Genomic DNA, 20,605 nt, shown 5'->3' with positions numbered 1-20,605 from the left:
TTACAGGTGTGTACCACCACGCCTGCCTAATTTTTGTATTTTTAATGGAGATGGGGTTTCGCTATGTTGGCCAAGCTGGTCTTGAACTCCTGACCTCAGGTGTTCCACCTGCCTAGGCCTCCCAAAGTGCTGGGATTACAGGTGTAAGCCACCTTTCCAGGCCCCACCTTAGCCTTCTGAGTAGCAAGATTACAGGTGTGCACCACCATGTCTGGCTAATTTTCTTTTTAAAACATTTTGTAGGGATAGGGTCTTGCAGGTTGGGTGTGGTGCCACTGCACTCCAGCCTGGGTGACAGAGTGAGACTCCATCTTAAATAATAATAATAATAATAAACTTGTTTCATTTAAGGAGATTATTCGCGGAAAGCACTTAGAGCATGGAAGAGCACATGTATTTCATAACGAGAAGCCGTGGCTGTTACTAACACTGCTATTACTAGTACCCATATATCCTGGCAGGGTTGTTGAGAAGGTGAAATGAAAAAACGCACACCAGGGCAGGCTACATAATTTGCGGAGCCCGGTACAGAATGAAAATGCAGGACCCCTTGTTCAAAACTTCCTAAAAACGTCAAGACTGGGACAGCAGAATATTAAACCAAGCGCAGGACCTGGACCTACACAGGTTGCACGCTCCACTGGCAGACGTATTTGCATACAGTGGGTGCTAAATAAATGCTCCGTTCACCCTTGTGGAGGCGCCTAAGCCTCACTCGCTCCAGCACCGTTTACACTGACCACTGGCTGCATTTATCCCTGACTTAAGGATGAGGCTTGGAATTGCGCTCACCGCGGAGTCCCACCGGGAGGACCGACTCCCATCCCCTCCGACTGCCCAAGGTCGCCCTGGCAGCGTCGGCCGCTCAGCTGCAGGCCCTCGCCACGGAGAACAGGCTCGTGGGGCTCGGGGTCCACTCTGGCCTCCAGAGGCTGGGCCACCCTATTGGCGCGCATCCAGGCGCCGCCGCGTCCCCGCGGTGTTTACCGGTTGCCCGAGGAGACGCCCGCGCCACCCGCCGGCTCCCTGCACTGCCACCTCGCTCATGGCCGGGTCCGGGTCCGAGCGCGCCCCAGGGCTCCTGCCAGCATGAGCCGCGGCCGCTCCTCCGGCTCCAGGAGGCTGGACTCCACCAGCCACACCGCGCTGGGTGCCGCTTCGCCCGCGCCCGAGGTACGGTTCCAGCCGCCGGCCGCGCACGGGGATGGCCCCGGGGATAGACGACCCCAGAGGGGCCGAGGCGCCCCTGATTTGTACCCTTTTCCTCCCGGAGGCTTGGGCAGAATAGGAGCAGCTCTGTGCCCGCGTGGCGGTGGCCTGGGACTGCCAGGGCGCTGATTTCAGGAGGGGATGGGCAGGACCGGAGTTTGCGGAGTGCGTCTGAATTTTAAGTTGCGCCACGCTGCTTCTCTGACCATGGAAACTGGTGAAATTCGAAAGACATTGTGGCCGGGCAGTTCCTCCCCGCGACCCCTAGGAGCAAAGAATTCCTTCATTTAACTTTCCCTGCTTAGCTATTGAGGTGTGCTTCGGAGCAATTTCTGGAAAATCTGTTATGGTAGGAAGAGGGCCAGCCCGGAGCAGAGTCGCTGGCCCTTTCGTTGCGAACTAATCCAGAAACATCGATTATTCGGTTGTGGCTGGATGCACCTACTCATTCACTCCCGGGAGTTACTTAGGCATTGGGGACTTTCAGGTATTAGATGTGCCAGCGGGCGCGCGCACACACACACACGAACATGCGCGCACACACAGATGCGCGTGCACACACGCGAACGCGGACACACACACGAACACGGGCACATGCACACTCGGGCGCACAAGAAGATCTGGCTGGCTGAGCCTGGTTTAGGTATCCCCCTTTGGCTCTGGCCTCAGGGCCCACCAGGCATCCTGTGTGTCGGGAGTAGTTGCCAAAGCTGCGGAAATTGTGTTCAGCTCAACTGCTAACAGCAAATAGTTCACCCAATTAGCAAATGATGGAGCAGGGACCTAACATCGTCTTTCCAAAGTTTTGGAAACTTTTCCTACCATGCTGTGTATTGACCGTAAGATATCCCTGGGGGATGCAGTGGATTCAAAACACGGTTTGGATTCTCCAACGTGCTATTCGAATGCTTCTAATATTCAGCTGCTTTGATTGTTGCCTTACATCTAATCTGTATTTAGATTTCTCTGATTCCTGGCATATTTTTGGAAAATTAGTACCACTATGTGCAAATAAGACAATTTTTTCTTTCTAAGTCAGAGGTCAGTTACTAGATGTTTTTGCTTTCATCTGACATTTTCATATTTGGCTTTAATTTTTATCCCAATGTGGTGTCTTAGCCCATACATATATAGTATTTTTATATTATTTATATTTTTTTTGGTGAGCCCATTGAGGGTACATTACAGCCATCATGACCCTTCCTTCCTTCCTCCCTCCCTCTCTCCCTCCCCTCCTTCTTCCCTTTCTTCCTTTTCTTTCTTTCCCTCTCTGTCTCTCTCCTTTTTTTTCTCCCTCTTTCTCTCCCTCCCTCCTTTTCTTTCTTTCTTCTTTTTTTGAGACAGGGTCTTACTCTGTCATCCAGGTTGGAGTGTAGTGGCACGATCTTGGCTCGCCACAGCCTATTGACTCCCCCCAGCTCAAACGATCCTCTCACCTCAATCTCCTGAGTAGCTGGGACTACAGGCATGCCACCATGCCTGGATAATTTTTGTATTCTTTGCAGAGGTGGAATTTTATTGTGTTGCTCAGGCTGGTCTCAAACTCCTGAGCTCAAGCGATCCACCTGCCTCAGTCTCCCAAAGTGCTGGGATTACAGAGGTGCACTACCATGCCTGGTCCACTGTGACCTTTCATCTGTAAATTCTCTGGTGTGTTATCTCCTAAGAATAAGGGCATCCTCTAACCAGCATACAGTGATCAAAATCAAGATATTTAGCATTGTGACAATAATATTATTTAATGTACACAGTCTACTAAAATTCTGCCAGTTGTCCCAATTATGCCATTTATGGTAAATTTTTTTCCCATTCCAGGATCACACATTGTATTTAGTTATGTCTCCAGTCTCTTCAAACCTGGAAAGTTCTTCGCCTTTTTGTTTGCTTGTTTTTGTCTTTGATAATACTGCATTTTTGCAGAGTCCAGGTCATTTGTTTTATAGAATAAGTTTCTCTGATTGTTCTTCATGATTAGATTTTGGAGTAATGACACAAGAGATGTTATGTCTCAGTGTATCACATCAGGAGAGGCATGTCAGCTTGTCCCATTATTGGTGATGTCCCCAACTGGTGGCATCTGCCAGGTTTTTCCCGTTTAGCAATAAATAAGTAATCATATTAGTTGAGTAATACTGATTCAGATAGAGTATTTTTTAGCATTATTTCTGTAAGCACTACCTACAGAAGGAAAATATCCATCAAGCTTGAGATTTTAAATGGCTCAAAAGAACTAAATTTTATTAAGAACAAAAGTAGCTGCAGAAAAGGCAGCATTTATTAGCATGAAATGTTCAGTTTACAAAATACTTCATCTGTGAGATTCTTATTTATATTAGTAGGGCAGAAGTTTCTCACTATATAAGATGAGGAAATAGCTTACTTGATTAGAAATGATGGAGCAGGGACTTGTATCTTTCTTTCAAAAGCTTTGCGCTTTTCCTACCATGCTGCACTGAAAAACATTAAATTACAAAGCAGTGATAGTCTGCAGCTTTCTGGAAAAGTAGAATATTGTAGAGATGGAGAGACTAGCTTTAGACTCAAAACTAGATTCAAACAATCCTGATTATACCACTAATCTGTGACACTTTGGTCAAAACAATTAATGTATCGGAATTTTCGTTTTTTCATCTAAAACATGGAATCATAAAACTTTTCACATAATGTTGTTTCAGCATTTCATAGTTAATTAATAAAATGCACCCAAGAGAGTGTCTGACAGAATAAGAGCATCTCAATATTAGCTATTGTTATTCTTTGCGACTTTTGAAATTTGCTTTGGTATCAACACCACTGCACCTACGCCTACCATCATCACCAATGCTTCCATCAATACTTCAGCCACCATCTCAATAATCAGATTTTTGAGAATCTATAGGAGGGACAGAGGATACAAAAAAGAATTGGAGACTGACCTGACTCATAATGAAGAATTGACAGTTTACAATGCACTTTGGGAGGCAGAGGTGGGTGGATTGCTTGAGCCCAAGAGTTCAAGACCAGGCTGGGCAACACGGCAAAATCCCGTCTCTACAAAAAACACAAAAAGTACCCAGGCATGGACTGTAGTCCTAACTACTTGGGAGGCTGAGGTGGGAGGATCACTTGAGCCCAGGAAGTTGAGGCTGCTGTGAGCCTTGATTGCACCACTGCACTCCAGCCTGGGCAGCAGAACAAGGCCCTGTCTCAAAAATAAAAAATAAAAATAAAGAAAGAGTTTACAATCAAGAGAAACAGACACATAGAAAAATTACTCTTTCTTTTCTTTTTTTTTTTTTCACTTGGGTGCGGGTGGGCTAAGGCCAAAAAGGGCGTTAGCTGAAAGATTACTCTTTCATTGGCACTCAGATTTAATGTGGGACTCTTCTCAAGTTGGATTTACCTATAATGAGATCCCCAGCAGAGCCTCACTGGGATGGGAAATGTGACAAATACTAACAGCAAATATTATGAGAGGTGAAGACTGGAGCAGCCCAAACATGAAGGAAAGAGATATGCTTTAGAGGAAATTTACGAACATATCTTTCAGTAAGACTGCATAACTTTGTCATGCATTTAAAATAATGCTACCCAGTGAAAAATGTGCTGGATGCAGTGGCTCATGCCTGTAATCCCAGCACTTTGGGAAGCTGAGGCAGGAGGATTATTTGAGGTCGGGAGTTCAAGACCAGCCTGGCCAACATGGTGAAACCCCGTCTCTACTAAAAATACAAAAGTTAGCCAGGCATGGTGGCAGGTGCCTGTAATACCAGCTACTGGGGAGGCTGAGGCAGGAGAATTGCTTGAACCTGGGAGGCAGAGGTTGGAGTGAGCCGACATCACACCACTGCACTCCAGTCTGGGTGACAGGGTGAGACACTGTCTCCAAAAAAAAAAAAAAAAAAAGGGACCAAATTATAAAATAAGATATCAATCAGCCAAAAGCTATAGCAATAGTTTTGAGGAAGATGCTTGGATTCCAAATCCCCTGACACCAGTCAGAAGCCACAGACATATTACGGCTTACAGGCCATCTTGCAATGTCAGTGTTTTCCCATACCCAGAAAACCTGAATCAAAGTTACAGCTCCAGTAGATACCATTGTGGGGAATTTGAGCGTGTCTTTCTTCTCTGTAAAACAAGGGTTAATTAGAGTAACTGTCTATAGAATTGTTATGAGAAGCAAATGTAAATAGCAACACACTCTATCAGCAGCTAGAGTGCCTCAAAGCAAAGGACTTAGAGCTGGTCATATCTATTTATAAAGGAATTAAAGTCTGTTTTCCTTTTCCATCATTTCTACTTAAGAAAAATCTCATATAAAATACATGTAACACAACCGGGTGCGGTGGCTACGCCTGTAATCCCAGAACTTTGGGAGGCTGAGGTGGGCGGATCACCTGAAATTGGGAGTTCGAGACCAACCTGACCAACATGGAGAAACCCTGTCTCTACTAAAAATACAAAATTAGCCAGGTGTGGTGGTGCACTCCTGTAATCCCGACTACTTGGGAGGCTGAGGCAGGAGAATCGGGAGGCGGAGGTTGCAACAAGCAACTTCTCACCGTTGCACTCCAGCCTGGGCAACAAGATCAAAACTCCATCTCAAAATAAAATAAAATAAAATAAAATACTTGTAACATACACATGCACAGTTTTGTGGCATTAAGTACATTGACATCGTTGTGCAGCCATAGCTGCCATCATCTCCAAAACTTTGCTCATCTTACAAAACTGAAACTGTGTACTCATTAAGCAATAACTTCCCATTCCCTCCTCCCCGCAGCTCCCAACAGCCACCATCCTACTTTCTTTCTCTATGAAGTTGACTATTCCAAGAACTCTGTATAAGCGGAATCATACTGTATTTGTCCTTTAATGACTGGCTTATTTCACTTAGCATAATGTTCTCAACGTGTTCTGGTGTTGTAGCATGTGTCAGAATTTCCTTCCTTTTTAAGCCTGACATGTATTCCATTGTATGCACATACCGTGTTCTGTTCATCCATTCGTCTGTCTCTGCACACTTGTGTTGTTTCTATCTTTTGGCTGTTGTAAATAATGCTCCTATGAACATGAGTGAACCAGTATCTCTTCGAGACCCTGCTTTCAATTTTTGGGGATATATACCCAGAAGTGAAATTGCTAGATCCTATGGTAATTCTACTATTAATTTTTTGAGGAACTGCCATACTGTTTCCATAGTGGCTGCACACATCTTACATTCTCACCAGCAATGCACAGAGGTTTTTATGTCTCCACATTCATTATTTTCTGTGTGTTTCTTTCTTCTATTGTGGCCTTTTATAATGGGTATGAGGTTATGAGGTAGTATCTATTCCCATTTTTAAAAAAACCATTTCTTCCCTCTTCTGGTTTGCTCTGTTTTATTTTTTTTGTTGTTGTTCTCCTTTTTCTCAAAATCAAGTTTAAGAAGAGATCTGACTCTAATCACATGTCTTCATATGAACTTAAGTCAGAAACCTTCTCTAGATAGAAAGAAAACCAACCTCCACCCCCCATCCCCAAAAAGAGAATATAGAGAAAAAGAAACAGAAGGAATAGGGAAAAAAGAAAACACAAATGTTAGCTGAAAGAAATACAAACACATTAGTAATTATGATAAATATATTTGGACAAAATGCTTAGTTAACTAAAAAACAGTCATATTGCATTTAAAAAAATCTAAATATTAAAAAAAGAAAAAAGAAAATGCTATTTATGAAAGACACATCTAAACAAGAAGATATGGGAAGACTGAAAGCGAAAGTGTATAAAAATGTATATCAGGCATATAACAACAAAAGTAAAATTGGTTGGCTATATTAATATCATGCAAAATACTTTAAGGCAAGAAAAGTATTACTAGAGGTAAAGAGAGTCACTAAATAATGATAAAAATTTCATTCATCAGGTAGTTGTAACAATGTAAATGTATATGTTTCTAATAACACAGCATCAAAATAGAAAAACAAAAATAGCCAGAAGCAAAAATCCATAAGGACAAATAGACAAATCCACAACCAAAAAGAACATTTAAACATATCTCTTAGTGTTTGGTAGATCAACCAGACAAAAATTTGGTAAGAGAGTTGCTAAAAGTGCTAAAACGCAAATTCGGTTAAGTCACTATGAAGAATAAAAATACGAAAAGTATTTGGGATATGGCTATAAAAATTGACATGATTTTTTACCCCCAATTACCCAAGGGAATAAATGCCTTTAGTTTATGAAATAGTAAACCAGACAAAAGCTTATTAATTGTATTCTATTTGTAGGAGGTGAATTAGATGAGTAATTAAATGTTTTCCCTTTGTTTTAAGTAAAAAGGCTTTATGCTATTAAAAATGATGACTAATTATGAGCAAATTAGACAAACTAACCTTGAAGAACATTCTACAATATGTTGACCAGGACTCTTCAAAAGTGTCAATGTCAGGATTTGGGGCGGCTAAGGAAAAATGAAAACTAAATGGCTTCTGGGCTAGAAAAAGAACATTTGTGAAAAAAACTGATTACGTTGGAATATTGTCTATTACTTAGTTACTAGTATTGTAACAATGTCAGTTTCTTGGTTTTAATAACTTTACCTCAGTTGTATAAGTCATTACCATTAGAGGAAACAGGCTAGAGGGCATATGGAAGCTGTTTTGTAACTTTTTTGTGATTACAAATTATTTCAGAATAAAAAGTCTTAAAAAATAAATGATAACCAATTAATTCGTTTACACATGCAACTTTATTTTAACTTTAACATTTAGTTTCTCACGATATCTATTCTTTGACCACCTGGCGCTAGTGTGCAGCATGAGATAAAATCTTCAAAGAACAGGTAGGAGAGAGTTTTTGAATGCCAGACAGAGTCACTTTTTTGTGTGCATATTTTAAAGAGACTGCTTGCATATTTACTTACTGTTACCAAATATAATGTGTAGTGTATTTTAAACAATAGTGAATACTCCTTGGTTTGTACTTGAATTAACTAATAATTATAGAGACTTACTTTTTTCCATGTTCAAGGACAACTTAATTTTTTTTTAATTGAAAAAGGGAGTAACATTTGCTGAGCCAGGAATTATTTACTGTATGCTCTTTTACCCAAGGTTTCCTTATTTCTTTGTTTTGCTTCCAACTTTCTTTCTTTTGAAATTGGTGCTTTGGTGGCTTTGATCTGAGGCAGAGAAGTTCAAAGGCATTGCTGAGGCAGACCAGTAGCACCTCACTCTTTTGCTGACACCAGCACAGCTATTGCTGATAGCTTATGTATGTACATGTTTAGCTATTGTTTGAAGAAAATATTTTAAATATTGCTTATAAAAATAACTCTCTAAACGAGGCATGGTGACTCACATCTGTAATCCCAGCAACTCAGGATACTGAAGCTGGAAGACAGTTTGAGCCCAGGAGTTTTGAGACTGCAGTGAGCCATGATTGTGCCACTGCACTCCAGGCTGTGTGAAGAGCAAGACTTTGACTCTAGAAATAATAATGACAATAATAATTAATAAATAATCAACCAATAAATATCTGAGTTCCCTCATTAGTGCCATGGGGAGTGAGTTAGTCTCATAAAAATAAATATCTGCCGGACGGGTGCGGTGGCTCACACCTGTAATCCCAGCACTTTGGTTCGCTGAGAAGGGTGGATCACATGGTCAGGAGTTCAAGACCAGCCTGGCCAAACCCGGTCTCTACTAAAAATACTGGGCGTGGTTGCACGTGCCTGTAATCCCAGCTACTTGGGAGGCTGAGGCAGAGAATTGCTTGAACCTGGGAGGCGGAGGTTGCAGTGAGCCAAGATTGTGCCACAGCACTTCAGCCTGGGTGACAGAGCCAGACTCCATCTCAAAAAATAATAATAGAAGAAATAGAAAATAATAAAAAATAAATATCTGAATTATATTTCTGAGTAACTGAAATGACTTCCTTTTCATTGACTGAATTTCCTTACACTTTTCCTCTTGACCCTTCTTTATTAGCTTCACGTAAAAATGCATTTTTCAGCATATTACGGCCATCATAGTCTAACCTCAATGCCTGTGCAAGAAGGAGCAATTTTAAGACTTGACTATAATTGTCACATTTCCCTAAGTCTCTTCTACTTCAGACCAAAAGAAATGGATAGTTGAATACTGAAAAGGAACTCTTGTTGTTGAAATCTTATGAATGTTTGGAGTAAGCACAAATGAAAACGCAGGAAGGAATGGGAATCATAAACATTCTGCTTAATGAATCACACAGTGTATAAGTCACCCATTTGACAAACATTTATTGAGTCTTAGGCACTCTGATAGGCACTGAAGATAAAGAACTTTTTTCTTGACCAACTCTAAAGTAAGTGGGCATTTTCAAGCAGGTGCTATTTTAGATATGGTCCCTCTCATCACAGTTATATTCTAGTAGGAGAAATAGATTTTACAAAAGTAAACAAATAGATAGACAAGGTAATTTTAGACAGTGTTAAGCACTTTGAAAAGAAAATAAAGCAGACTGACAGGGTGGAGATGGAATGGGGTGAAGGGTGATGTCTAGTCTGGTTAAGGGGGTAGGGTTGGCTCCCCAAGAAGATAATATGATGAAATGGAATAGTCTTAGAAACAGCAAGAGCAGTGCCAGGCCCTTGGGTGGGAATGAGCTTGATAAGTTTATTTGATTTTTATTTATTTATTTATTTTGAGACAGAGTCTTGCTCTTGTTGTCCAGGCTGGAGTGCAGTGGTGCGATCTTGGCTCACTGCAACCTCTGCCTCCTGGGTTCAAGCGATTCTGCCTCAGCCTCCCAAGTACCTGGGATTACAGGCATGTGCCACGATGCCCAGAAAATTTTTGTATTTTTAGCAGAAATGGGGTTTCACCATGTCATTCAGGCAGGTCTTGAACTCCTGATCTCAGATGATCCACCTGCCTCAGCCTCCCAAAGGGCTGAGATTACAGGCATGAGCCACCACGCCAGGCGATGTGTTTAAAAAGAGGGCAGTTTGTGGAATGCTACAAAATACCATAGACTGGGTGGCTTAACGGGACATTTATTTTGTTGTAATAGCCTGAGCTAATACTCAGCTTTTGCTAGAGTTAGCATACCCACTCATGGACTCAGAACACACACCCAACCCTCCCCATTTAGGGCAAAGGCCTTCAAGACAAATATAAAGTGTTATTATGCCCAGTCAGGTGGCTCATGCCTGAAATCCTAACATTTTAAGAGGCTAAGGCGGAAGGATTGCTGGAGGTCAGGAGTTCAAGACCAGCCCAGGCATCAAGGCAAGACAATAATTAGTCAGGTGTGGTGGCATGTACCTGTAGTCCTAGCTGGTTGGGAGTCTGAGGTGGGAGGATTGCTTGAGCCCAGGAGTCTGAGACTGCAGTGAGCTGTGATTGCACCACTGCATGCCAGCCTGGGTGACAGAGTGAGTCCTGTCTCTAAAAAAATAAATAAATAGGCTGGGCGTGTTGGCTCATGCCTGTAATCCCAGCACTTTGGGAGGCCAAGATGGGCTGATCACGAGGTCAGGAGATCGAGAGCATCCTGGCCAATAGATGAAACCTCGTCTCTTAAAAAAAAAATTAGCTGGAAGTGGTGGTGCATGCCTGTAATCCCAGCTACTCAGGAAGCTGAGGCATGAGAATCGCTTGAACCTAGGAGGTGGAGGTTGCAGTGAGCTGAGATCATGCCACTGCACTCCAGCCTGGCAACAGAGCAAGACTCTATCTTAAAAATAAATAAATAAATATAAATAAAGCATCATTATTATGTGACATAATGGACAGTATCTTTAATCACCGAATCTTTCTTCATATGAAGATTTCTCATGACGTTTATCCCTAAAGGCAAAAGTATATTAAATTGTACCTTAGAGAGGTCACTCCTCTAGAGGAATAAACTTTCTGATACTCTAAATTGTAGAACCCAAGGCAGTGGCTGCCTAACCTGTTTCTGTTACTTTCTCTCAACCTGACATAACAGTTTCCTTTTTTCTTTCTTTTTTTCCCCCTCTGAGATGGCGTCTTGCTCTGTCACCCAGGCTGCAGTGCAGCTGTGCAATCTCAGCTCACTGCAACCTCCACCTCCCCAGTTCAAGCAATTCTCCTGCCTCAGCCTCCCAAGGAGCTGGGATTACAGGTGTGTGCCACCACTCCTGGCTAATTTTTCTATTTTTAGCAGAGGTGAGGTTTCACCATGTTGGTCAGGCTGGTCTCAAATTTCTGACCTCAGGTGATCCACCCGCCTCACCTCCCAAAGTGCTGGGATTACAGGTGTGAGCCACTGTGCTCCATGGACAGTTTTCTTTAGGTGTTTAGTTGATGATAGATAGATCTTGGTGAATGCCTGAAGCATAGATACTATGTATGTAATGAGTATAAATTTAGAGACTATGTAACTTAGGTGAGCAAAAAGGAAACTTTTGGTAACAACTCAGTTTAGCTCAGGAGAGGCTACTTCCTCTCTACAGCAGAAAAATATCATCTTTCTGCCAGGCAGGATGGCTCACGCCTGTAATCCCAGCACTTTGGGAGGCCAATGTGGGCGGGTCACGAAGTCAAGAGATAGAGACCATCTTGGCCAACATGGTAAAATCGCATCTCTACTAAAAATACAAAAATCAGCTGGGCATGGGGGGGGCGTGTGCCTGTAATCCCAGGTACTCGGGAGGCTGAGGCAGGGCAATGGCTTGAACCAGGGGTCATGGATAGCGGTGAGTTGAGATCATGCCACTGCACTCCAGCCTGAGCTACAGAATGAGATTCTGTCTCAAAAGAAAAAAAAAAAATAAAAAAGAATACATTGATAAATATTAACAATGGAAGAGTTACTACCAGGTGACAAATAATGGAAAATTCAATCTTAAAGTGGTTTTCTCCTTCTCCTATAGGTTGATATGAAACTGCTGAGTATTGAAATGATACCCAGCAGTCTTCGGTCTCCCTAGTTCCACAATGTTGTGGCACTAGAGCATTGCTCTTCTGAAAGATGGGATTAACTATATTTCAAGTCTATTTAAGGGAGATCTTCCTGAGGAACTAATTAAAATCAATAGTTTATTAAGGTTTGAAGGACACCACCCAACATATGAGCTAAAATATTATATCTGCTGGGCCCAGTGGCTCATACCTATAATCCCAGCACTTTGGGAGGCTGAGGTGGGTGGATCACCTGAGATCAGGAGTTTGAGACTAGCCTGGCCAGCATGGTGAAAACCCACCTCTCCTAAAAATACAAAATTAGTCAGGCGTAGTGGCAGGCATTTGTAGTCCCAGCTACTTGGGAGGCTGAGGCAGAAGAATTGCTTGAACCCAGGAGGCAGAGGTTGCAGTGAGCCAAGATCATGCCATTGTATTCCGGCCTGGGTGACAAGAGCGAAACTCTGTCTCAAAAAAACTAAAAAACAAAAAACAAAAATTAGCCAGGCATGGTAGCATGTGCCTGTAATCCCAGCTACTCAGGAGACTAGGCATGAGAATTGCTTGAACTCAGGAGGTGGAGGTTGCAGTGAGCTGAGATTGCACCACTGCACTCTAGCCTGGGTGACAGAGTGAGATTCTGTCTCAAATAAATAAATAAATAAGCCAGGTGAAGTGGCTTACACCTGTAATCCCAGCAGTTTGGGAGGCCGAGGCGGGCCAATCACCTGAAGTCAGGAGTTGGAGACCAGCCTGACCAACATGGAGAAACCCAGTCCCTATTAAAAATACAAAATTAGCTAGGCATGGTGGCACGTGACCATAATCCCAGCTACTAGGGAGGTGGAGGCAGGAGAATCGCTTGAACCTGGGAGGCAGAGGTTGTGGTGAGCTGAGATTGTACTCCAGCCTGGGCAACAAGAGCAAAACTCCATCTCAAAATAAAATAAAATAAAATAAAATAAAATAAAATAAAATAAATATTACATCTTAGAAAATTTTTCACTTTAAAATAAAATACATCAAGTGTTTTATAATAAGTGAAGTGAAAAAAATCCCATTTGAGAAGAGTTCTAAAATCTTGAATGTGTGGAAAGAACTCTCCCTCGTTCTCTCTCTCTATCATATCTATGTATCTGTGTATCTATGTATCTATCTATCTATCTATCTATGAATGAAGGATGATGATGAATAAAGTGTCTCATCTGGTTGTCAACAGGAACTGTTGTTTCCAACATTCCTTTCTCAGTGGCTATTCCATATGTGACATTGTTCCCAAATTTGCATTCATTATTCTTCACAGCTATACCCAATACCTCTCATGGAGATAGATCCTGCATAAATGCTAAAAAACTGTTGGTTGCTTAAAGTGGGATCTGAAGTTAATTAATTTGCCTGTGACTTTCTTTGAGTCCAGCCTAAGAAATTATCTTACTAACTTGGACAGATATGTTCAAGCTTCATAGAATTTTATATTAAATTACAAGCTCTAAAATCAACAAGATCCAATCTGTACATTTATGAATGTGTACAGTTATGAACATAGAAGAATGCATCTTTCCAAAAGTGATTGGAAAGAGATTTATGAGTTATTTAAAATTAAATTAATTATTTGAGCTGAACATTACTCATGGAAATGCAAGTCATTGTTACAACAGTTTTGCAGAGGGTAATATCAAGCATCAGGAAATCATTCAATTTAGGGAAAGGTGATCATTTCAACTTTTAGGTAGGCATATATGGGACAATAACATTGTTAGTAAGAGGCTGCGCACAGCGACTCACCTCGGTAATCCCAGCACTTTGGGAGGCCAAAGTGGGCAGATCATGGGTCAGGAGTTCGAGACCAACCTGGCCAACATAGTGAAACTCTGTCTCTACTAAAAATACAAAAATTAGCCAAGCATGGTGGCATGCACCTGAAGTCTCAGCTACTCGGGAGGCTGAGGCAGGAGAATCACTTGAATCTGGGAGGCGGAGGTTGTGGTGAGCCCTGATAGCACCACGGCACTCTAGCCTGGGCAACAGAGTGAGACTGTATCTAACATAAAAAAAAAAAAAAATTTGTAAGAGCATGGGTTTTGGAGTCAGAAAGTCTTGGTCTGAATTTTCACTACATCATTTTTTTCATTCATTCCTCAAACATTTACTGATACTCAGTCACTGGGGCTATAGTGTTGAACCAGACAGCCATTCTTCTGCCTCTGTGGTAGAGAAAGAGCTTCAGAGAAAAAATTCACATTTATACTAATTCTAGAAATGAATTTATTACAGTAAAAGCTGAAGAAAAAGACAAAAAAAGCATTTTAATGTTTTCTGATTAACAAGTAAATTTAAATGACATATATCAGTGAGGTTACAGAATAAATACTGAAGTCAGAGAGGGTGTGTTAATATAATTTCCCATAATGTATGTCTGGCATGCAAAAAACCCCTTGAGATTAAGGCTAGATATTGCAAAGGGGGCAATAATGAGCTTTTAAAGATAGAATGAGTTAAAGAAATAATTTTCACCACAAGATACAGAAAAATTGTAAATTAGAAAGACTTTCACCCCAACAAAGATTAAGGTTTATAATTTTGGTTCCTTCAAAGTAAGTATTATTTATTTATTTATTTATTTTGAGACAGAGTCTTGCTCTGGAATGCAATGGCACAATCTCAGCTCACTGAGATGCCTCCTGGGTACAAGCTATTCTCCTGCCTCAGCCTTCTGAGTGGCTGGGATTACAAGTGCCTGCTACCATGCCTGGTTAATTTTTGTATTTTTCCTAGAGATGAGGTTTCACTATGTTGGTCAGGCTGGTCTCAAACTCCTGACCTCAGGTGACCCACTGGCCTCAGCCCCCCAAAGTGCTGGGATTATAGGAGTGAGCCATAGCCATCGGCTTCAAGGTTAAGTATTTTACAAATGGTTTATATTCTTTTTTTTTTTTTTTTTTTTTTTGAGACGGAGTTTTGCTCTTGTTACCCAGGCTGGAGTGCAATGGCGCGATCTTGGCTCACCGCAACCTCCGCCTCCTGGGTTCAGGCAATTCTTCTGTCTCAGCCTCCTGAGTAGCTGGGACTACAGACACGCGCCACCATGCCCAGCTAATTTTTTGTAGTTTTTAGTAGAGTCGGGGTTTCACCGTGTTGACCAGGATGGTCTCGATCTCTTGACCTTGTGATCCACCCACCTCGGCCTCCCAAAGTGCTGGGATTACAGGCTTGAGCCACCGCGCCCGGCCAAATGGTTTATATTCTTATCCCTACCTAATAAAACGTGGATGAAGAATTCATGGCTTTGCCTCCCCAGTCTATCTTGGTCAACCGTTTGCTATACTTTCCAGTTCTTCCAAAACTCACCATCTTTGCTTCTAGGTTTTTGTCTAGCCGGGCTAATTTTTAAAATAGTGGGGTTATTATTTCCTAGTTTTACAAGACATAAGTGAAATTCCATCTATACTTGTTCTAGGGGGCTATTGCTTGCAATAGTAAAGTGTTATTACAATTAAGTAAGTTCAGCCAGGTATTTTTATCTTTGACATGCTAACCCTGGAAATTGACCAGAGGGAAGAAGCCTTTCTATGTTTGTCTGTTTATCCTCCCATCCACGCACTCATTCATTTATTCAACAAACATTAAATGTATAGTCATTCACCAGATATTTTTGGGGTGTTCATTATGTGCTAGGACATGTGCTTGGTGCTAAGGAAAAAATAGAATTGATTTCTAGGTTCTGCCTTCAAACACACAACCTTGTAGCTGAGCCATTCTGTAGAAAGTAAAAAGTTCCCCTTCAAAGTTTCCCTTCTTGTTAACGAATAATAAATAATAAGTGTTAGAAATAATAGTTTCTTTTAAAGACTAACTTTCTTCAAAGCTTTCTTGTTTTTGCTAGTAACTCTTTGTTAAGCCCTATCCTATGTAGCTGTTAGATATAAGGGAATAAGTATATTCTATGTCCTTGTACTTTAACCAAGATATTTGTGCTAGACATGCTCACAGGCATGTCCCAGCTTGCAGCCTATGCCCCTTCCTTATTAGGAAATGTTATTACTTTTCTAAAATCTTTTGCAAGCAACTTCCTCTTTTCCTTTGTTCTCCATTGCCTTTACCTATTTAAGAAAGTTTTAAGTTGTTAGCCAATTGGGTTTAGCTTAGACTGTGAGGTCCAGCTCCAACCAATGGAGATAGGACAAAGCAGTAACAACCTAATGCATAAGGAACAAATATTCCTCCCTTTCCTTTGTTCAGTGTGCTCTCATGGCAAGATTGCTGATGAGCAGTACCCTTTCCGCAGAAAGTAAAGTTGCCTTGCTGAGAAAGCTTTTTGTCTGAATGCTAATTTTTCCTTGCGGCACCTAGGAACAAGCATTCTGTCTCTAACATATTCATTCATTTATTAATGTCCAACATATATTTCATGAGTGCATACTGTCTGCCAGGCACTGTTGCAGACATAGTACTGGAAAACAGAGAGCCTGTTTTCATGGAGCTTACATTCTAGTGGGTAAATATAAAACATAAGATGATTTATGAGAGGTCTAAGAAGATAAGATTTGAATTTTTGTTTATTTTAATCTTAACTTACATTTTTGTATATGTTTGGTAATGTGCATAATATGTACAGTAGTGTGTATATATCTTTTTTATTTTTGAGACAGGGTCTCAGTATCTGTCACCCAGACTGGATTGTGGTGGCACAATCATAGCTCATTGCAGCCTCAATTTCCTGGGCTCAAGTCATCCTTTTACCTCAGCCTCTTGAGTAGCTGGGAGTAAAGGCACACTACCATGCTTGGCTAATTTTTAAATTTTTGTAGAGATGGAGGCCTCATTGTGTTGCCCAGGCTAGTCTTAGACTTCTGAGCATAAGCAATCCTCTTGCCTTGACCTCCCAATGTGCTGGGATTACAGGAGTAAGCCACTGTGCTCAGCAGTATATCTTTTTTTTTTTGACACTCTTCACTCTCTCACCCAGGCTGGAGTATAGTGGCATGATCTCAGCTGACTGCAACCTCTGCCTTTTGGGTTCAAGTCATTCTCCTGCCTCAGTCTCCTGAGTAGCTGGGACTACAGACATGAGCCACCACACCTGGGTAATTTTTGTATTTTTAGTAGAGACAAGTTTTTACCATGTTGGCCAGCCTGGTCTCAAACTCCTGATCTCAAGTAATCCACAGGCCTTGGTCTCCCAAACTGCTGGGATTATAGGTGTGAGCAACTGTGCCCAGACCTAGTAGTATATCATTTTTAAATAAACACGTATTTAAATTTGTTCCATGAACCTATACCAATAGCTTGCAGACAAAAATATTTACAAACCCAGGGTAAAAGAATGGGTGTTGTGGAAAGTAGAGAAGTTTCTCTTCAAAGTTTCCTTTCTTGTTAAAGAAGAATAATAATAAATATTAGAAATAACAGTCTCTTTTAAAGACTAACTTTCTTATTTTTGAGACGGAGTCTTGCTCTGTCACCAGGCTGGAGTGCAGTGGCACAATCTCGGCTCACTGCAACCTCCACCTCCTGGGTTCAAGCGGTTCTTCCGCCTCAGCCTCCCGAGTAGCTGGGACCATAGGTGCGTACCACCACTCCCGGCTAATTTTTTTGTATTTTTAGTAGAGATGGGGTTTCACCATGGCCAGGATGGTCTCCATCTCTTGACCTCATGATCCGCCTGCCTTGGCCTCCTAAAGTGCTGAGATTACAGGTGTGAGCCACCATGCCTGGCCAAGACTAACTTTCTTAAACGCCTTTTTGCTTTTTATTAGTGACTCTTTGTTAAGCCCTATCCTATGTGGCTATTAGACATGCTCACAGGCATGTAGTACATTCTGTGTCCTTGTACTTTAACCAAGGTATCTGTGCTGGACATGCTCGCAGGCATGTCCCAGCTTGCAGCCTATGCCCCTTCATTATTTAGACTTCCTTTTTGTTCTCCATTGCTTTTACCTGTTTAGAAAAGTTGTATGTTTTTAGTCAATCAGATTTTAGTTTAGAATGTGAGGTTTGGCTCCAACCAATGGAGATCAGACACAGCAGTAAGGACAACCCCAAATGCATAAGGGATAAATTTGTCTGCTTTTCCTTTGTTTGTTGTACTCTCATGGCAAGATGGCTTATAGGAGCACCCTTTCTGCAGAAAGTAAAGACTGCTTTGCTGAGAGATCCTTTGTCTCAGTGCTGATTTTTCTTTGAGGCACCGAGCATCTGTTTCCAACAGGTGTTAAGATCACATAGACTTGTGGGTTTGAATCCAGGTTTTGCTTTACTCATTGCCTGTGGGTCCTGAGGTAAGCCTGAGTTCCTCATTCTTTCTAAGAATTGTCACAAGGGTTGAGTAAAGTGCTTATGTTGCGTCTTTATATACCAAGTCCTTTGAAAAAGGATGACCAATGTTCCTACTATTATTATTCTTCATGTGATAAATATTATAATACAGGCATCTTTTCAAAGGGATATACAAATATTGAGAAGGGACTGATTAAGCAGTGATCCTTAATGTCATGAAACTTATCGTACATGATTGGTGGGAGTGTAAATTGGTGCTATTTTATATGCAATATGTATCAAAACTCTTAACAATTTTTATTCCCTTTGACTCAGTTGTTTCTTTTCCAGAGAAACAAACTTCCTTATCCTAAGGAAACAGAATTCTAATAGATTTATAATAGTGATAAATTGTGAAGAGAACAAAATATCCAATTGTGGGAGAGTACAGCTTTATGATGGAATATTGTGCAGCTATTAGTTATTAACATTTTAAAAGAACACTTGGGGAAATATTCATATTAAATATAGAAAACAGGTTATAAAATTGTAGTTACAGTATAACCCCAATTATATTTTTTAAAAGCACATGATATATTTGCATAAGAAAAAATATTATAAAGAAATTCATCAGCCAGGCATGGTAGCTTATGCCTGTAATCCCAGCATTTTGGGAAGCCAAGGCAGGTGAATCACTTGAGGTCAGGAGTTCAAGACCAGCCTGGCCAACATGGTGAATGAAACCCTGTCTCTACTGAAAATACAAAAATTAGCTGGGCATGGTGGTATACACCTATAGTTCCACCTACTGGGGTGTGAGGCAGGAGAATCGTTTGAACCCAGGATGCAGAGTTTGCAGTGAGCCAAGATCTCACCACTGTACTCCAGCCTGGGCAATAGAGTGAGAAAGCCTCTGCCTCGGAAAAAAAAAATAGAAAAGCTGGGTGCAGTGGCTCACACCTGTAATCCCAGCACTTTGAGAGGCCAAGATAGGTGAACCATTTGAGGTCAGGAGTTCAAGACCAACCTGGCCAACATGGTGAAAACTTCGTCTCTACTGAAAATACAAAAATTAGTTGGGCAGTAGTGGCATGTGCCTGAAATCCCACCTACTCCAGAGGCTGAGGCAGGAGAACCGCTTGAGCCCGGGAGGCAGAGATTGTGTTGAGCCAAGATCATGCCACTGCATTCCAATCTGGGTAGCAGAGTGAGACCCTGTCTCAAAAAAATAAATGCAACAAAATATAATAGAGTTATCTCTGGTAGGACTGTGGGTGGGGTTCATTTTTTTCATCAATTAGACAATCACAAAAATATTAACAAAGATAAATAAAGTAAGATGAGAATGTGAGCAGGAGTGGTAACTGGGATAAAAAGAAATTTTGACCAGCCTGGACAACATGGTGAAACTCTGTCTCTAAAAAAACAAAAAAATTAACTGGGCATGATGGCACATGCTTGTAGTCCCAGCTACCTGGAGCTGAGGTAGGGCCATTGCTTGAGACTGGGAGGTTAAGGCTGCAGTGAGCCATGATCATGCCACTGCACTCTAGCCTGGATGACAGTGAAATCCTGTGAAAGAAAAGAAAAGAAAAGAAAAGAAAAGAAAAGAAAAGAAAAGAAAAGAAAAGAAAAGAAAGAAGGAAAGAAAGAAAGAAAGAAAGAAAGAAAGAAGAAAGAAAGAAAGAGAGAAGAAGAGAGAGAAAGAAAAGAAAGAAAGAAAGAAAAAGAGAGAAAGAGTAAGAAAGAGAGAGATGAAGGAAGGAAGGAAGGAAGGAAGGAAGGAAGGAAGGAAAGAAGAAAGAGAAAGGAAAGAAGGAAGGAAGTAAGGAAAGAAAGAGAGAAAGAGAGAGAGAAAGAAAGAGAGAGAGAGAAGAAATTTTGCCTGGGGATCCTAGGAAGCCTTCACAAAAACGCCAGTTCCAACTCTTGAGTGAGGCCCAGACTTTTGTCCAGTGGAGAAGCAGCTTGTGCAGGAAGAGGAAGAAACCCAGAATGTGAAACAGCTATGAAAGCTCTGTGGCATGCTGAAACAAATTTAATTTTTCCATGTGACTGGAGGTCGGGGGAGGTATTGGGCACTGGGGCAGAAACCCAGGGAATGTGGGTTTTGGCTGATGGAGAAGAGACTCACATACCTTAAGGAGTTTACTCCTCACTTGTCTATTGTGGGCAGCTTTGCTGGTGGGGAGAGGCGGATCAGGACTTCATTTTAGAGTAGCTACTTTGTGGCAGCACAAAGGTTAGGTCAGCCCACAGTGAGA

General features: G+C 41.5%; 1 protein-coding gene across 3 annotated transcripts in view; it reads left to right on the top strand.

The window, feature by feature from the left end:
• Positions 1 to 824: 824 nt before the first annotated feature.
• CCDC170 (coiled-coil domain containing 170) overlaps positions 825 to 20,605 on the top strand; it is a 113,616-nt gene continuing 93,835 nt past the window's right edge. For 2 of the 3 annotated variants that reach the window (XM_032258814.1, XM_032258815.1), the window contains exon 1: positions 825 to 1,173. In XM_032258814.1, coding sequence (XP_032114705.1) covers positions 1,090 to 1,173 — 84 coding nt within the window. In that variant the 5' untranslated portion in view covers positions 825 to 1,089. The remainder of the gene's footprint in view (positions 1,174 to 20,605) is intronic. The other variant, XM_032258816.1, reaches the window with a different exon arrangement.

The sequence above is a fragment of the Sapajus apella genome, unplaced genomic scaffold (genome assembly GCF_009761245.1).
Source record: "Sapajus apella isolate SASKATOON/1434 unplaced genomic scaffold, GSC_monkey_1.0 scaffold105, whole genome shotgun sequence".
Classification (NCBI taxonomy): domain Eukaryota; kingdom Metazoa; phylum Chordata; class Mammalia; order Primates; family Cebidae; genus Sapajus; species Sapajus apella.
This window is presented reverse-complemented; position numbering and strand designations above follow the sequence as displayed.